The sequence below is a fragment of the Neofelis nebulosa genome, chromosome 3 (assembly GCF_028018385.1).
Source record: "Neofelis nebulosa isolate mNeoNeb1 chromosome 3, mNeoNeb1.pri, whole genome shotgun sequence".
NCBI classification, from domain to species: domain Eukaryota; kingdom Metazoa; phylum Chordata; class Mammalia; order Carnivora; family Felidae; genus Neofelis; species Neofelis nebulosa.
This window is the reverse complement of record NC_080784.1, coordinates 106,246,263-106,262,421: the sequence shown is the minus strand read 5'-3', so window position 1 is coordinate 106,262,421 and position 16,159 is coordinate 106,246,263. Positions and strand designations below refer to the sequence as shown.

At 35.3% G+C, this 16,159-nt stretch overlaps 1 protein-coding gene across 1 annotated transcript in view; it reads left to right on the top strand.

The window, feature by feature from the left end:
- Window positions 1-699: 699 nt before the first annotated feature.
- Window positions 700-16,159, top strand: part of MYOZ2 (myozenin 2) — a 41,577-nt gene continuing 26,117 nt past the window's right edge. Inside the window, exons 1-2 of the mRNA XM_058721509.1 lie at window positions 700-867; window positions 1,428-1,516. Coding sequence (XP_058577492.1) covers window positions 1,441-1,516 — 76 coding nt within the window. The 5' untranslated portion in view covers window positions 700-867; window positions 1,428-1,440. The remainder of the gene's footprint in view (window positions 868-1,427; window positions 1,517-16,159) is intronic.

Sequence of the window (16,159 nt, the reverse complement as noted above, 5' to 3'; positions counted from 1 at the left end):
GAAATAGTAAAAGCAAAAGCCCAGAAATGGGAACATGCTTCTTCTGTGTTCAAAGACCAGCAAGGAGGCCAACAAGGCCCACCTTCAAAATTTGTTATCCTGTCATTCTCCCAAACAGGATTCCTTGACTCCAGACCTTGCAAAGATTAGTCAACTTTGTAGGCACTGTTCCTCACAGGGTTTCTTCAAAAAGTGTGACCCAGTTATGAGTCTAAGCTTTTACTCAAATAGCTTCATGGCTCAACTTTAACACCATTTCAAAGTGCTCACCTGCCTCAGCATTCAAATATTACCCATTTTTCTGAACCCAGCATCTGTTTTCACTCCTGCTTAAGGGATGACTCTGCTCCACATTCCTTTCTTTATTCTTGAAACTCTGTAGATATTATTGTCCAGACTTTCATTTTAATAGTTAATGATCATTCTGTTCTCATTCATGTTATGTGTCTCTTGCCGCCTCAATTAAGAGGTAGCATGAGATCTACATGTCAAAAAGTTTTCAAAATCCCTTTTGGCTACTATCTTCTCAAAGAGAAGGTGCTCCATAAAAACTTTCTGTATGTTCATTCAACCATCTCTCAAACTAGAAGCACAATGGAGAAAACCTAATCTTTCTCTGTTCCTCCCTTTCGCCAGGAAGATATGAGTAGCTGAAGTATTTGGTGCTATATATAGTCAGTTGATGTCAGCTGGATGCCAGTCTCTTCAGAAAGGCTCAGTCCCCAGTTTGAGTCAGAGCTAGGGACCATGCCGTCCCAGGCTCAGGGATAAAAACCATCGGGCCCAAGTGCCATCCATACTCCATCTCCACTCTTTCCTCCACAAATTGGGATTCAACCCTGCTGAAAAGCACAGTCTAAGAACAAGGTGAGTATATTGTTTCCTAAAATGTTTTATTAGTCAGTTGTCCAAGGAGGTTCAGAGTTGTGACTCATAAATGGGCATTCTTTGCTTTAAAGGGCAGCTGTTGATGTCAATATTAAAATGTCACCACCAAAGAGTCCTGGTTTAATCTAGTGTCCTTTCTTCATTCTTACAGTTTGCTGGAATTGATGTACTGTGATGCTGGTACAAGTGAAGGCCAATAAGGAAATAATGACAGATTAAAATAAACTGTGGAAAAGAGAGAGGGAGGGGAAAGGAGGCAGCTCTCTCATTGTTTCTCATTGCCTGGTGACCATTGTACAAGTGTATAGATAAGACTGGGCCTGAAACTCTGAGTATTATCCTCTGTACAGTGTGACTTTGCCTGTCAATGAGTAACATGCTCTGTCACTAGATAGAGAATACATATTAAAGTCACTCAGTAGGAAGCAATGATAAATTCCTAATACAGAACAAAGATGCTGTCTTTCAAAAGGATGATTATAAAACACTCCAGACAAGTTCTTCATGATGTTTCAATAATGTTCCTTTATTTTCTATAGGGAACAAAAAACCATGCTTTCACATAATACCATGGTGAAGCAGAGAAAACAGCAAGCATCAGCCATCATGAAGGAAATCCATGGAAATGGTATCAATAAAAATCCTTTGTAGCATTAACATAGCTCACCATTAACATAGATCCTTCCTGATGTTATTTAATATTCTATAGTTTACTTCCTTTAAATCCTTGCTATTCTGTCATAACAAACCTGGAGCTCTAGGGAGTGTAGAAAAGCCTATGGTAACTAATCCTTTTGTAGTCATCCTTTCTCATTTGAAAGCTATTTTCAGATGAACAACTGCTCTAAAGGAATGAAGCAATCTGACAGCTGATGTACATTCTGTTTGGCTTGCCTTTCACATTTCACATTATAAATTAATATCCCTCTCAATTCCTTTTTTTGGCCAGGTCTCATATTTATCTTGATGGTCCAACCTGCATGGCATATCTTGATTTCTTTTACCTTATACTGCATAAAACATTCAAAATATATTCTATTATCTTTTTTGTATGAAAGCTTTTAAGTTGGAATCCATGTTGTGAATTTCTCCAACCCTGAAACCAGTCTTCGTATTTAGTAATTGGTTTACTAAGACATTTTTCTGTAGAAATCTACTTTTATTTATAATTTTTAAGGAAATGTAAAGTTTATGTAGTCTCAAAGCATACGGCCCCCCAAAATTTAATATAAATTAGATACAAGATGATATTCTACTCTCCTTTTCCTTAAGTTCTAGCAAGTAACTCTGGAAAGCAATTCTTTATACATTGCATTTTGATTATTATAAAGGAAATTCAACTTTATGAGCAAAGGATAGTATCAATTAAAAGTGAATAGGTAAAATATTCAGAGGCTTTTAAGGGCTGATTTGAGCCATTCCAGATATATCTATGGGGTTTTCAGAATGCCTCCTTATTTCCCCTCCATTGATAAGGAATGTAACCTTTCACCTGAACACTATCGATACCTAAAGGCATGATATCTGGTGAGGGCAGCTGGGTACAGGGGTAAGTATAGTGTTTTCATATTTTACCTTCCATAACTCACACTGAATAGAATCAAAGATTTTTTGAACTCCCCTCCCCACACAGTGTCATATCTGTGACTCCCCATCACAGTGTCAGTCTTGTTAAGTTTCATTTTCTATCTTTTGCAATACACAATTACCATACTGGATTCAATTTAGTTTTACTATGATGTTAGACTAGCTTGGGATACAGTGAGAATAATTCTGAATCAGATTCCAGAACTAAACTTGTATCAGTTCAGTTCAAAAACTCATACTTCTTTTAAATTTTTGTGCTTCTTTATATTTCCTGCTTCAGGTAGTTTACTTGAAATTGTTTTTATAGTTTTCCTGACCAATAAGGAAAAAGGGGTGAACACTTGAATTTGAGAATAAATTATTTACCTTACAACTAGCTGAGATAAGTTATTTTCTAATTGCAGCACAATAATTAATCAATTGATCCATTTAATGTATTCCCAGTTTAAATCATGTGTTGGATTCTACTCTATGTTAGTCCTGCTAACCTACAAGGGTAAGAATATCTTTTTCTTTTTCTTACAACATAATTTTTATGTTTATGAAATATAAATAAAAAATACAACTATATCTCAAGGGGAAAAGACCCTCAAAACTATTATCTTACCACCAGTAGGTCCTGGCCATGAAAAGTCTGTGGAAGCCTCCTCCCAAGTCACGGGTAGATTTCCAGCCCCCTTAAGTGGAGTCACATGCTCTGCCTTTGTTTGGAGGTCAAGTATCCAGATAACACAGGATGATCACAGACTTTCCTAACTCATCTCAGATAAAATAGCTGTAGTACGTTAAGAAATAGCTTAAATAATTTCCCTATTTTATTTCCTCTCTTATTTCCTCTGATATCTTATGTGGAACTTTACTATTTGTATATGATACAGCGTCTAGAGATCTGGAGCTAGGAAAGTATCCTGGATACAGAGATGCGACATAGACTGCGGAGAAGCTTTCTTGGGAATAATCCTCCAAATTTTCAAATACATCACAGCAGTAAAAATCTGGATAATTTAAGATAGAACATTCAACTGTTTTTATCTTAATAATAAGACTAAGTAAATCAAACTTGGATTGCATTTTCCTTTATAAAACTGAACAGAGAAAGATATTTTCAAGTCCTTCTCCCACCTCCTTTTCCCCTTGTGCATCAGGACTTTTTTCTGTTGTGTGTTATAACTTCTTTATTTTTTTACATCACTTTTCAAAAACATTTAGCCTGGAAGAGAATGAAACGTGGCAATGAGATGACTAAATGTGTTGTCTTTTAACATGAACTGGAAGTTCACTCCAGTTCTTGTTGTCTGGGAGAGACTATAGCTAGTGAGCCTTTGAGATTAAAACAGTAGAAAAATGTAAGAATCAAATAAGGAGAGTTTTATATCAGAGTACTCATTTCATCTGAAGAAGAATCAACCTCAAAGAATTGATGAGCAATCCTATCCCTGTAGACTAAAATACATAGAACTGGATAGAAGAAGTAAAAATGTAGATAGCTTCCAGCCTCTACTGGTTATGCCCTAAATTTTTACTCAGTATAAATCCATTACATTTGTGGTGTCAAATTATGCATGAGCAGCAAATCTACCACACTCCCAACAAATAATTAATAGAGAGTATTCCCTGACACTAAGGCTGTGTACTTTCACATTGACCATCCTTATCATTATATCATGACCATCATCATCAATGTTAGAAGGAGTAGAGTTGACAGTGGTAGTAGTCTTGTGTTACTGCTGTGATACAAAACTTCTGTGCTTCTTACAGGAGTATGAAGAGCCATGTTGCTGCCATCTAACAAGTGCTATTCTAAAAGACAGACAAAAACGCAAAAATATTTTGCCATTATCTGTGCATGAATTAGTTGTGGGGGAAAGAAAACTTGGCTTATAAAAGTTTCATGGACAACAGCCCTGTGTTGTTTATCCTTAATTGGTCAATATTCTTCAGTATAAATCATGTTTTTCTCTCACTCAGGAACTCATTTGAGACTTGACTACTGGAGAGGAGAAAGAGAGATAGGGAAGCATGAAATGAGTTGTGAGTAATAAGGGAGTAATAAGTTGACAGAGAAAAGAGGAGGGGGAATAAGAATAAAAGAAGGGGAGGCTCTCTAGAATAACTGGCATCTGACCAGAAGTGGGAGGAGGGGTGGGGAAAGAATTGTAATTAAAATAGCCATAAGCAGAACTGCGCATATGCTGTGCCCTGGTCTTACACACAGATATAACAGACAGTTCAGAAGAACTTCAGAAACAGGGAAGACCACAGTGCCTCAGAAGGCTGCTTCAGTCATCCTACAGTTTTTTCACTGGGGTGCTGTGAAGGCTTTTTTGGTATGTTTTCTGTTTATGTTCTTTATTTTTCCCCTCATGATTGGTGAATAGCTTTTCCCGGCACACAAAAGAGGACTGAGCAGACTGTTTTGGTGACTTCAGGAAAAGAGTTTAGCTTTGTGGTCTGAAAACAGGAAGCCCAGGTTCTAAAGGGAGTGCTGTTGTTGATAGGGTACCAGGAGCCCTGGGTTCCAGACTAGCCATTGGATTGCTCATCTGAACATGAGGAGGTTGGATTTGCTGATACATTTAATTCTTTTCTTTTAGCTTTTATTCATTTATTTTGAGAGAGAGAGAGTGAGAGAGAGTCGGTGGGGGGGGGAGGGCAGAGACAAAGGGAGAGAGATAATCCCAAGCAGGGTCTGTCAGCACAGAGCCTGATGTGGGGCTTGATCCCACAACTCTGAGATCATGACCTGAGCTGAAATCAAGAGTCGGACACTCAACCAACTGACCCACCCAGATGCCCCAACCAATACATCTAATTCTAAAATTCCATGATTCTAATTTACTGAACTTTGTGCCAAAGTCAAACATCAGTGTGTTTGAGTTTCTCCACCAATAACAAAGACGATGATAATATTGACATAAATTGTAAGGGCACTTTGAAAAGTCCAGAGTGTAAAATCTAGAAATTCAGATGGAAGACTGTGAAGATTCTTTTTGCTTTTCCTGTATCAGCCTATCTTAAACTGTAATTAACCAAGTCATCAGTGTCAAAATAAGGACACCAAGAAGGCCTTAAATACCAGAGACAAAATACAAAAAGTATGCGGGAGAAAAAGATTTTAACCTAATGCTTCAGTGTACAAGTTTATTAGTTTTCTTTGGTTTCAATTTTGACATTAGCATTCCAAAACTCCAAGAAAAAAGCATGTTTTATTTTGAAAAGTTGTGTGCAGTAACATCTTGTAAATTCATAGATTTTCTGAGCATGCCATAGGTTCTTAATTTTCTGATAAGACCCTTCAGAGAAGTGGCTGCAGAGAGCTAGGCTAAATTTTAGCTAATACCCAAATTGAAATCACAGTGAATAAATCCAGCCACACTATATGTATACTATCATCTGAATTTCCTTCTTGTCTTTTTCATTCTAAAATGCTCTACAAGTACATCTCATAAACAGTCCTAAATGGTTGCATAATTCAAATTGTAGAATTCAATACATTGGTAATCTCATTTCTTAAATGTTTATAAATTTATAGTTATTAAACAATAATATTTTAATGGCAAGTTTTTGAAAACTTTACAAAATAGTCTTAGAACTCAAATCAAGGCAAAGAGATATAAAATAGGAAAGTAAAGAATCTCAGAGGTTTTAAAAATCAACTTTTTAATGTAAAGAAAATTATTACTGACATTATCAATTGCAGACTTTTCCAGCATTATTCAAAATCACAGTCTGGACTATTATCTTTCATGTAATATGTATATATGGTTGTTACATTTTAAAATAAAGTATATTTTATGGACTATATTCAATTAAAACAGGCCATCTATAAGCAGTCAGAAGAGACCTGTACAAGTGCAGAGAAAATATATGGCCTCAGACTTCTTAGTAAATCAATAGGACCACCCTAAAGCAAGTCAATTTCCATTAACTTCCCTCCACTCTTTTTGTCTATTCCACCAGAATGGCAACTGCCAGGGAATCATGGGGAAGTAGATTTTTAAAAGATCTTTTGTCTTAGTACAATTATGTATAAGTGGTATCTTTATAGACTATGAACTAGATTCATGGGTCTAACTAAATATGTAGCTTTTGGTATGATCAAAATTTCGTCTTAAATATGTAGGACTACCTGTGCGCAATCATTGTTGATGAAGTTTCAGAATGTCAACCTATGAAATAAATGTGGAAAAAAAAGAATGTTTCCCTTTGGAGGAACTGAAGTCCAGTTTTGTTCATAAGACTATGCACTGACAGAAGGTTTGAAAAAGGAACTGTTCATGTTTTCGAAGATTACATATTCTCTCAATAAAATGCAATTTTCCATTTGGTTTCTAATACTCACAGTAATGGAGCTCCTCAGTATGAAAAGTAGGAGAGTATACTCAAAAACCAAATATTTGAACTTATAAAAAATGTTTATTTTGAGAGAGAGAGAGAGAGAGAGAGAGTGCACCGCAAGTAGGGGAGGGGCAAAGAGAGAAGAAGAGAGCGAGAGAATCCCTAGCAGGCTCTGCGCTGTCAGCACAGAGCTCAATTTGGGGCTCAATCCCAGGAACAGTGAGATCATGACTAGAGCTGAAATCAAGAGTCGGATGCATAACTGACTGAACCACCTAGGTGCCCCAAAATATTTGAACTTTTTAATGTAAGATTTTGGATCTTAATTTAACCACAAAATATTTTACATTTGAGGACACTACTGAGGAAGAATATTAGTAACAATTATTTAATATTTCTAGCAGATTAAAACTTGTAGGATTTTTGTGGAAATTAATTTGATTATGGTGAAGACCCTCCAGTTATGTATCTATATCAAATTATAATTAAATAATCAACTATTCATAAATAATTGAAATAGTAGCAAAATACTATATTCCAAATCCTATAAAATCTTTAAAGAATAAAGGGAAAATTCTGGATGATTATAAATGACATCAATAGGAAAGTATGCTTAGTAATATTATTTTCAATAGATGATCTAATGCCACAAAGACAAGCTTCTAATCCATCAGGGCAAAGATATGTATCCTGAACAAGTTATATCATTTATCAGGCATCCAGATTAAACACACTGTTAAGACCCTGCAGACGGGTTTGCGATAAGGGGCAGAGAACAGCTGAACTTGAATTCTATGTGCTCAGTTGACAGTATTCTTCACTCTGAAAGTTTCAGTAATGAAAGTGTTCATATATTAGATTCCCCAACTCACAGATGGTCTGGAACTCCTGCTCCATTTACCTAATAAATTTAGCTATTGGAAGGGAAGGGAAGAAAACCTTGGAGAATTTAGATATGCCTTTCATTGTTTGTTTCTTTATGCAGAATGTGTTGACTTAACATATTCCTTTATCTAGGTCTTTGTTAGTAAATATTTAAAAACTGCTTCTTTAGGGGGTAGAATGCCTTGGTTTGTAGAGTTTGCCAATTTCTATGGTATAAATATTCCCACAACGGCCAATTTCAAGCTACCATCAAGAAGACACTGAATGCAGAATTAGAAAAAGATGTGCATTATATAGTATTTCCACTATTCACATACAGATAGATATAAATAACATCAGGAGCACAGATAATAGCAAAAAGCAATAAAAGACAAAGGCAGAAAGTAATACTTTTTGAGTATTTATTGCTTTGTTTTAAATATACTTTATCTAAATACTATTTATATAAATTTTAATATGGTTGTGTTCGTTGAAGTTAACTACTGGCTCACAGAATTCTTGAAAGTTTATCATTTGATTCTTCTGAGCCACATACAAGCTTGCTGTAGCACTGACTTATCACCTAGTACTTCTGGCTCCAGAGATCCTTAATATTGTCAGATGGTCACTCAAAGTCACAGATGGGTTCTCAAAGGGAGAAAATGTAGACTTAGAGGAAGTGGAATGGAGCATGAAGAATAAGAGGTTGGGCTATTATTTTGTGTGCCTTCTCCTCCTTTTTCCTTTTTGTCTCTTACTTCCCCTCTCTCATGGTATAAATTTGCTAGTAATAACAGACTGTATCAGCTGGTTATTTCTTTGTACACCCTGACCCTCAAAGCTCCTCGTGGCTCTTACTGAACATCTATTCCTTGTAGCAGCTTGAATGATGGTTCTAGTGCTTTGCTAAAAAGGAGTGAATGCTTCTTAGAAACCAGATGAGTCTGTGGCCAGGGTATATCCATTTTTGTTATAGCTCTGCTCTCTGCTCTCTTTCCTCTTTGAGGCCCGCGCTTCTGGGCTCTCTGGCTGGCCTTCCTCACTCATCCTTATGACCCCAATCCTAATATACTTTTTGGACCTACATCAGTGAGATGAAAATCTAGAGAGAATAACTACACCAGCAGGTTCTTAGTCAGAAGCCAACTAGCTTAAACAATAAAGGTAATTTATGGCTCACATATCTGAAAAGTTCAGAGGTGATCTGGTAGGGCTTCTTCATCTAGCAACTCAAGTATGCCACCAAGGATTCTCCTGTTTCTCTGTCTTTGTTTTGATTTCCTTGGGATAAGCTTCATCCCAAGCCTGGCTCAATACTCTACCATGTACCTGCCAAAAGTTTCCTGGATGATATACTTCCATGTTTTCATGCAGCAGGATACAGAAAGCATCTTTGGCATATTTACAGAGACAAGTCCTGATATTCACTCTCATTGGCCTGAGTCAGGTCACATACTTGCTTCTGAATCAATCACAAAGCGGATCAACTCCTGTCAAACCCACCCTAGAAGACTACCATCAAATACAGAGGCCAGCAGGATGGAATCTAATTTGTCATGTGGCTATTTCAGAAAGGTTGGTGGTATCAGCTAATATCAGGGGCCATTAGGAAAAGGGAAATAAGATAAAAAACATTTTCTCAAATTTGCGTCTGGAGTCACAAAATTAGACTTATGCCGTAGATTGAAATTTTAGAAGGTACAGAAGGTAATAATAATATGTCAGTCCTTTATCCTAACACCTCTATTTTCATTTAACTGTTTGTAATGACACAAATCAGTAACAGAAATGAGGAGGAAGAAAAAAGTTGCATTTCTGTTTTGGTTTCTTTATGGAAAAGCCTTGTGGTCTTAATTGTAAGAAGAAAGATTCCATTACTATGAAGATTGTCATCTCTGCATTTTCTAGTGGCTGCCTGCCTTGGAGCATTTTTCATTTCCTGAAAATGTCCCATTGAAAGTTTTTTCAGAAAAACCGAAATTTGTTTAAAAACATTATTTGGAATATATAATTATATTATGTGGAATATGTTATTTCTGGAAAAGGTTAATGGAAAAAAATCTGTGGATTTCAATTTTTTGTGTTATTATTTCATTCTCTCTCTGTCTCTCTCATTGCTAATTAAATTGTTTTGAGAAGCATTTAAAGGCGATCCCCCCCCCCCCATAGTGATTTCACTATGTTAGTATAAGCAATACTGTTTCTTGTGTCTTTTGTGATCTAAAGGGAATTGCTGTTTTGATTATAGAAACAAAAAGTTGAAACAGCCCACCCTGTCACTCCCTCTAGAATATATTGAATATATATGAGTGAATATATATATTCAGTATATAATATGCATATATATATGTATATGTATACTGAAAAATACACTGAAAATTAACCCGGCTTCTCTTTCCATGTTCCAAATACACAGTAACAAAGATTCCAAACACTTGTAAATAAATGAAGGTGAATATTCCCTGTAGAACTCAGCAGGGCTGGCAAACAAATCCTAGGAAACTGTTATAAAACACCATCATTTACTTTGCTCTGTTCTTCCTGTCTTCTGAAGTTCTGCCCTTTCCAGAATGTCATATAGTTGGAATCAGACAGTGTGTAGCTTTTACAGACTTTACAGCAATTTTTACTTAAGGATTATTCATGTCTTTTCATAGCTTGGTAGCTTTCTTTTTTTCTTTTTCTTTTTCTTTTTTTTTTTTTTGAGAAAATTGTAGTTCATATGCAAATATACAAAGTTCTCCCATCATGTACCTTTTCTCAATTTCTCCCAAGGTAACATCTTGCAAAGCTATAATACACTGTCACAACCAGAATATTGTCATTAATACAGATAAGAGACTCTGACCAATCACTAATCTACTCCTTTTTTCTCTCTATTTTTTTCATTTCAAGAATACTATATAAATTATATAGACACCATATGTGTATATACAGTATGTAACCTTTGAAGATTGGCTTTTTTCACTTACTATAATTTTCTACAGTTATGTATGTTTCAATAGTTTGTTTCTTTTTATTGCTGAGTACCATGGTATGAATGGACTGCAGTGTTTTTAACCATTTACCCATTGAGGTGCATCTGGATTGTTTCCATTTTGTTTTGAATTAAGAATTTGGCTACTATGAACATTTGTGCATAGGTTTTTGTGTGAACATGAGCTTTCATTTCACTGGGATAAATGCCCATTATTACTGTTAGTTCTATGTTCATTTTTTAACAGATATTACTAAATTACTTTCTACAGTGGCTATACCATTCTACATTTCCAATAAGAATATATGAATGATCCAGTTTTTCCATATCCTCCCCAGAATTAGGAACTGTCACTATTTTTCATTTCAGCCATTCTGGTAGTGACATATCATTGTGGTCTTAATTTGAATTTCCTTAATTTGCATTGACTAATGAAGTTGCACATCTTTTTGTATGCTTATTTGCTATGTGTACATCCTCTTTGGTGAAATGTCTCTTCATGTCTTTTGCCCATGTTCTAATTGGATTGTTTGCATTTTACTGGCAAGTTTTGAGAGTTCTTTATATATTCTAACTTGTTGTCAAATAGGTGTTTTGCAAATACTGTATCCCACTCTGTAGCTTGTCTTTTCATCCTCATAACAATCTTTCTCAGAGTACAAATTTTTAACTTTGATGAAGTCCAATTTATCAAATTTTCCTTTAATGAATTGTGCCTGTGTCATCAAGTTTAACAGTGTTTTGCCGAGCCCTAGATCCCAAAGTTATGATCGTGTGATTTTTCTTCTTTAGCGTGTTAATATGATGGAATGCATTGATTTTTGAATATTGAACCAGCCAGTATCCATGAAATAAATCACACTTATTCATAGCATAGAATCCTTTTTATATATTAATTCTAATTACTAATATTTTGTTAAGGATTTTTGCTTCTATATGCATGAGGAAAATTGGTCTTTAGCTTTCTTTTTTATGTGTTATCTTTGGTTTTGGTATGGGGGTAATATTAGCTTAATAATGAATTGGGAACTGTTCTCTCATCTTCTATTTCCAGATAGAGATTATGTAGCATAGGGTGGTAATTCTTTAAATGTTTGGTAGAATTCTCCAGTGAAATTATCTAGTTCTGAAGATTTCTTTTTTTTTGGAGATGTTAAAATTATAAATTTGGCTGCCTTATAGTTATAGGATTAATGAGATTATCTACTTCATATTGAGTGGGATGGGATACTTTGTGCTTTTCAGAAATTGGTGAATTTTTTTAAGTTTTCAAATTTATGTGAATTTATGTATAAAGTTTTTCGTAGTGTTCTCTTAATATCCATTTGTTTTTCGTAGTGTTCTCTTAATATCCATTTGCTATCTGAGGTGTCTGTAGTGATATCCCTTGTTTTGTTCCTAACATTGGTAGTTTGTGTCTTTTATTTTTTTGTCTGTGTCAGTCTAGCTAGAGATTTGTCAATTTTATTGATCTTTCAAAAGCCAACTCCATGCTTAACAGGTTTTTAATTTGTGCTGTTATCTTTATGATTTGTTTCCTTCTGCTTGCTTTGGGTTTATTTTGCTCTTCTTTTTCTAGGTTTTTGAGGTGGAAGTTTAGGTTATTCATTTGAGACTTTTTTTAATGTATGCATTTAGTACTATAAATGTCCCTCTCTGCACTGCATTATCTGTGTCCCATAAATTTTGCCATACTCTATTTTTATTTTCATTCAGGTCTGTGAATTTTTTATTTCCCTTGAGACTTCCCCTTTGACACATAGATTATTTAAAAGTATGTTGTTTACTTTACAAATGTTTGGAAATTTTCCTATTATCTTTCTGTAACAGATTTCTGGTGTGATTCCATTGTAATCAGAGATCATGCTCTGTACAATTTTACTCTTTTACATTTGTTGAGGTTTGTTTAATGGCCCAGGATACGGTCTACCTTGGTATATGTTCCATGGGCACTTGAAAAGAACATGCATTCTGTCGTTCAGTAAAATATTCTATAAGTGTCAGTTAGACCTTCCTGGTTAATGGTATTATTGAGTTATTTTATATCCTTGCTGATTTTCTGTCTGTTGCTCCATCCTGTTAAGAGAGGGATGTTGAAGTCTCCAACTATAATTATGGATTTATCTATTTCTCCTTTCACTTCTTTAGTTCTTTTTGTTGTTGCTGCTGTTTGGTGCATACACATTTAGAATTTCTAGGTCATCTTGGTGGATTGATACTTTAATCATTATATAATGCCTTCTCTGTCTCTGGTAATTGTCTTTGCTCTGAAGTTCAGTTTATTTGATATTAATATGACCACTCCTGATTTCCATTGATTAATATTTGATCTTGATATATATTTTTCTACCCTGTTACTTTCAATTTACCTGTAGTTTCAACTCACTTATTTGAAATGAGTTTTTTGTAGACATCATATAGTCTGGTCATATTTTTTAATTCAATCTACTAGTCTTGTCCTTTGGTATATTTAGAGCATTTATATTTGATGTGATTATTGATGTGTTAGAGCTTAACTCTATCATTTTATTTTTTGTTGCCTCTATTTTTCATTTCTGCTTTGTTTTTCCTATTTTTATATGGAATACGTAAACATTTTTTAATATTTCCATTTCTATTTATCTTTGTGATTTCAAGTCTATCAGTAATAGCTTTTTTAGTAGTTGCACTAAGAATTACATTACATATGCCTAACTTTTCAAAGTCTACTGATGTTGTTACTTTATCAGTTCAAGTATGAAAACTTTACTTACTTTCATGTCCCTTTATCCTCCTCTGTTTATAATATAATTGTCTTAACTTTTTCTTATACGTATATTTATAGTTATATCAGAGACTTTTATAGTTTTTGCTTTTAATATCAAGCATAATTTGGAAGACTCAAGAGGAGAAGGGAAGCTTATTGCATTCTTATTCTTATGTTGCTTACTGTATTCTTTGCTCCATCTTTTATTGTTTCCCTTCTGTTTAAAGAACTTCCCTTAGCTTCTTGCAATGGTCTGAATGTTTGGGTCCCCCACAAATTCATATACTGAAATCCTAATGCCCCTGTGATGGTATTACATGATGGTGATTAGGTTATGCAGCGGGGTCCTCATGAATGAGATTAATGCCCTTATAAAAGAAGTACAAGAGAGCTATTTTGTCCCTTCCACCATGTGAGAACACAGCAAAAAATAATCAGTGTGTAACCTAGAAGGGGGCTTTCACCAGACTTCCAGCCTCTAGAACTGTGAGAAATAAATTTGTTGTTTAGAAACCACTAGTCTTGTATTTTGGTATAGCTGCCTGAACCATTGTTTAGGATAGGACTCCAGGAAACAAATTCTCCTAGTTTCCCCTCTTCTGAAGATGTCTCAATTTCTCCTTTATTTCTGAAGGATATTTTAACTGGGTATCAGATTCTGGGTTGACAACTTTTTCTTTCAGTACCTTTGTGCTACTTCCTTTTGGTTTCAATGGTTTCTGGTGAGAAATTCATTGTCATTCTCCTTTTTTTCCTCCTTAAAGGTAAGTTGTCATTTTTCCTGGCTGCTTTAGTGTTTAGAAGATTACATAATGTTATGAAGTTCTATAAATTTATCTTGTATAGGATTCTCTTAGCTTCTTGAACCTGTAGATTTATGTCTCTTGCCTGATTTGGGGAATTTTTAACCATTATTTCTTTGGGTACTTTTCCAGCCCTACTTCCTTCTCCTCTCCTGGGACTTCAATGATACAAATGCTGTATCTTCTGTTCTAGCCCAATTAATACCTAAGGCTTTCTTTGTTTTCTTTTTTAGTCTATTTTTTTTTTCTCTGTTGTTCTTATTGGGTGATTTACATTATTCTACCTCCCAGTTCACAGACTTTTTTTTTTCCATTCTCCCCTCCATTCTGTTACTGATTCCATCCACTGAACTTTTACTTTGGTTATTATATTTTCAGTTCTGAAGTTTCCATTTGGTTCTTTACATCTTTTATTTTGCTGCCATGACTTTTTATTTCTTTGCTGAAGCTTTCTATTTTTTCATTTGTTTCTAAGAGCTTTGTAATTGCTCTTTGAAGCATTTTAATCATGGCTGCTTTAAAATCTTTGTTGTTGGGGCGCCTGGGTGGCGCAGTCGGTTAAGCGTCCGACTTCAGCCAGGTCACGATCTCGCGGTCCGTGAGTTCGAGCCCCGCGTCAGGCTTTGGGCTGATGGCTCGGAGCCTGGAGCCTGTTTCCGATTCTGTGTCTCCCTCTCTCTCTGCCCCTCCCCCGTTCATGCTCTGTCTCTCTCTGTCCCAAAAATAAATAAAAAATGTTGAAAAAAAAAAAAATTAAAAAAAAAAATAAAATCTTTGTTGTGTAATCTTAACATCTCAGTCATCTCATGTTGGCATCTGTCTTTTTTTCATTTGGTTTGAGATCTTCCTGGTTCTTGGTATGATAAGAGATTTTTTTTATTTGAACTTAGAAAATTTCGTTTTATGTTCTAAGACCCTTGCTCTTATTTAAGCCTTCTTTTTCATTTATCTTAGTCTAACACTGCTTCAGCGGGAAAGGAGAGCGCCACCTCATCACCGTCGGGTGGAAGTAGTAATACAGGTTTCCTGCTTGTCCTCCATTGAAACTTGAGGGGAAGAACGCTTTGTTACTGCTGGGGGGGGAGTGGTCATTTGAAATCCCCACATGGTCTCCACTAACACTGCAGGGAGGGAAGGTTGTTACTGGCCAATAGTAATGAAAGTCCCAGTTTCTTCCCTGGCTTCTCTGACAACACCCCAGTGGGAATATTGTGGCACCTTTTTACAGCCTCAGAAGGGTAAAATTCTAGGCTCCCCACTTAGCTTTTGTTGATGTGGGTAGGACCAAAGTTTTTTCTTTGGTATTTTGCTGAGGTAGAATGGCTATCATCTAAAAGTTTTCTTTTTTCTAGGCTGCTCCTTTCCTGGTCTTTTTGCCAATAACAGTCTTTTATTAGGGCTTTTTTTTTTTTTTTTTTTTTTTTTTTTTTTTGTCTGCACTTGGTCTGTCTGGCTTGCTAGCATCTTAGCTCCAAGTCTGGGATTTTGTAGCTAAAAGAAAACTCAGAGAATTCACCACCATGTTGTTCCTTGAGTTGTGAGGTCCCTAGCTAGTTGCTTTCTTCTCCCCATCTTTCAGAGTCATCTCATGTTTGTTTTATACATAATGCTCAGGATTTTTAGTTGTATTTAGCAGAGGTATAGGGAAAGTATATCCACTTTCTCAGAAACAGAAGTCTTTATATTATTAGTTTTATGATTAGTGGAGCTCTTCTTCATGTAACATCAAAATATGTAAACAAACTGATTTTTTTTCCAAAGTAAAATAAGGAGAAAATTTAAGTAATTCTGTTGTTTCATCCCTAAATACCACCAAAAGCCCAACTACTAAGGTTAATTTGTCCCATTGTCAAAGAATGTCATCCCAATCAATCAGCATAATTATTTATTTTACTAGTGGCCCAGTTTTTCTTCCTGTGCATTTACCAACAGTGTACAGTGGCAAGAGTATTCTGT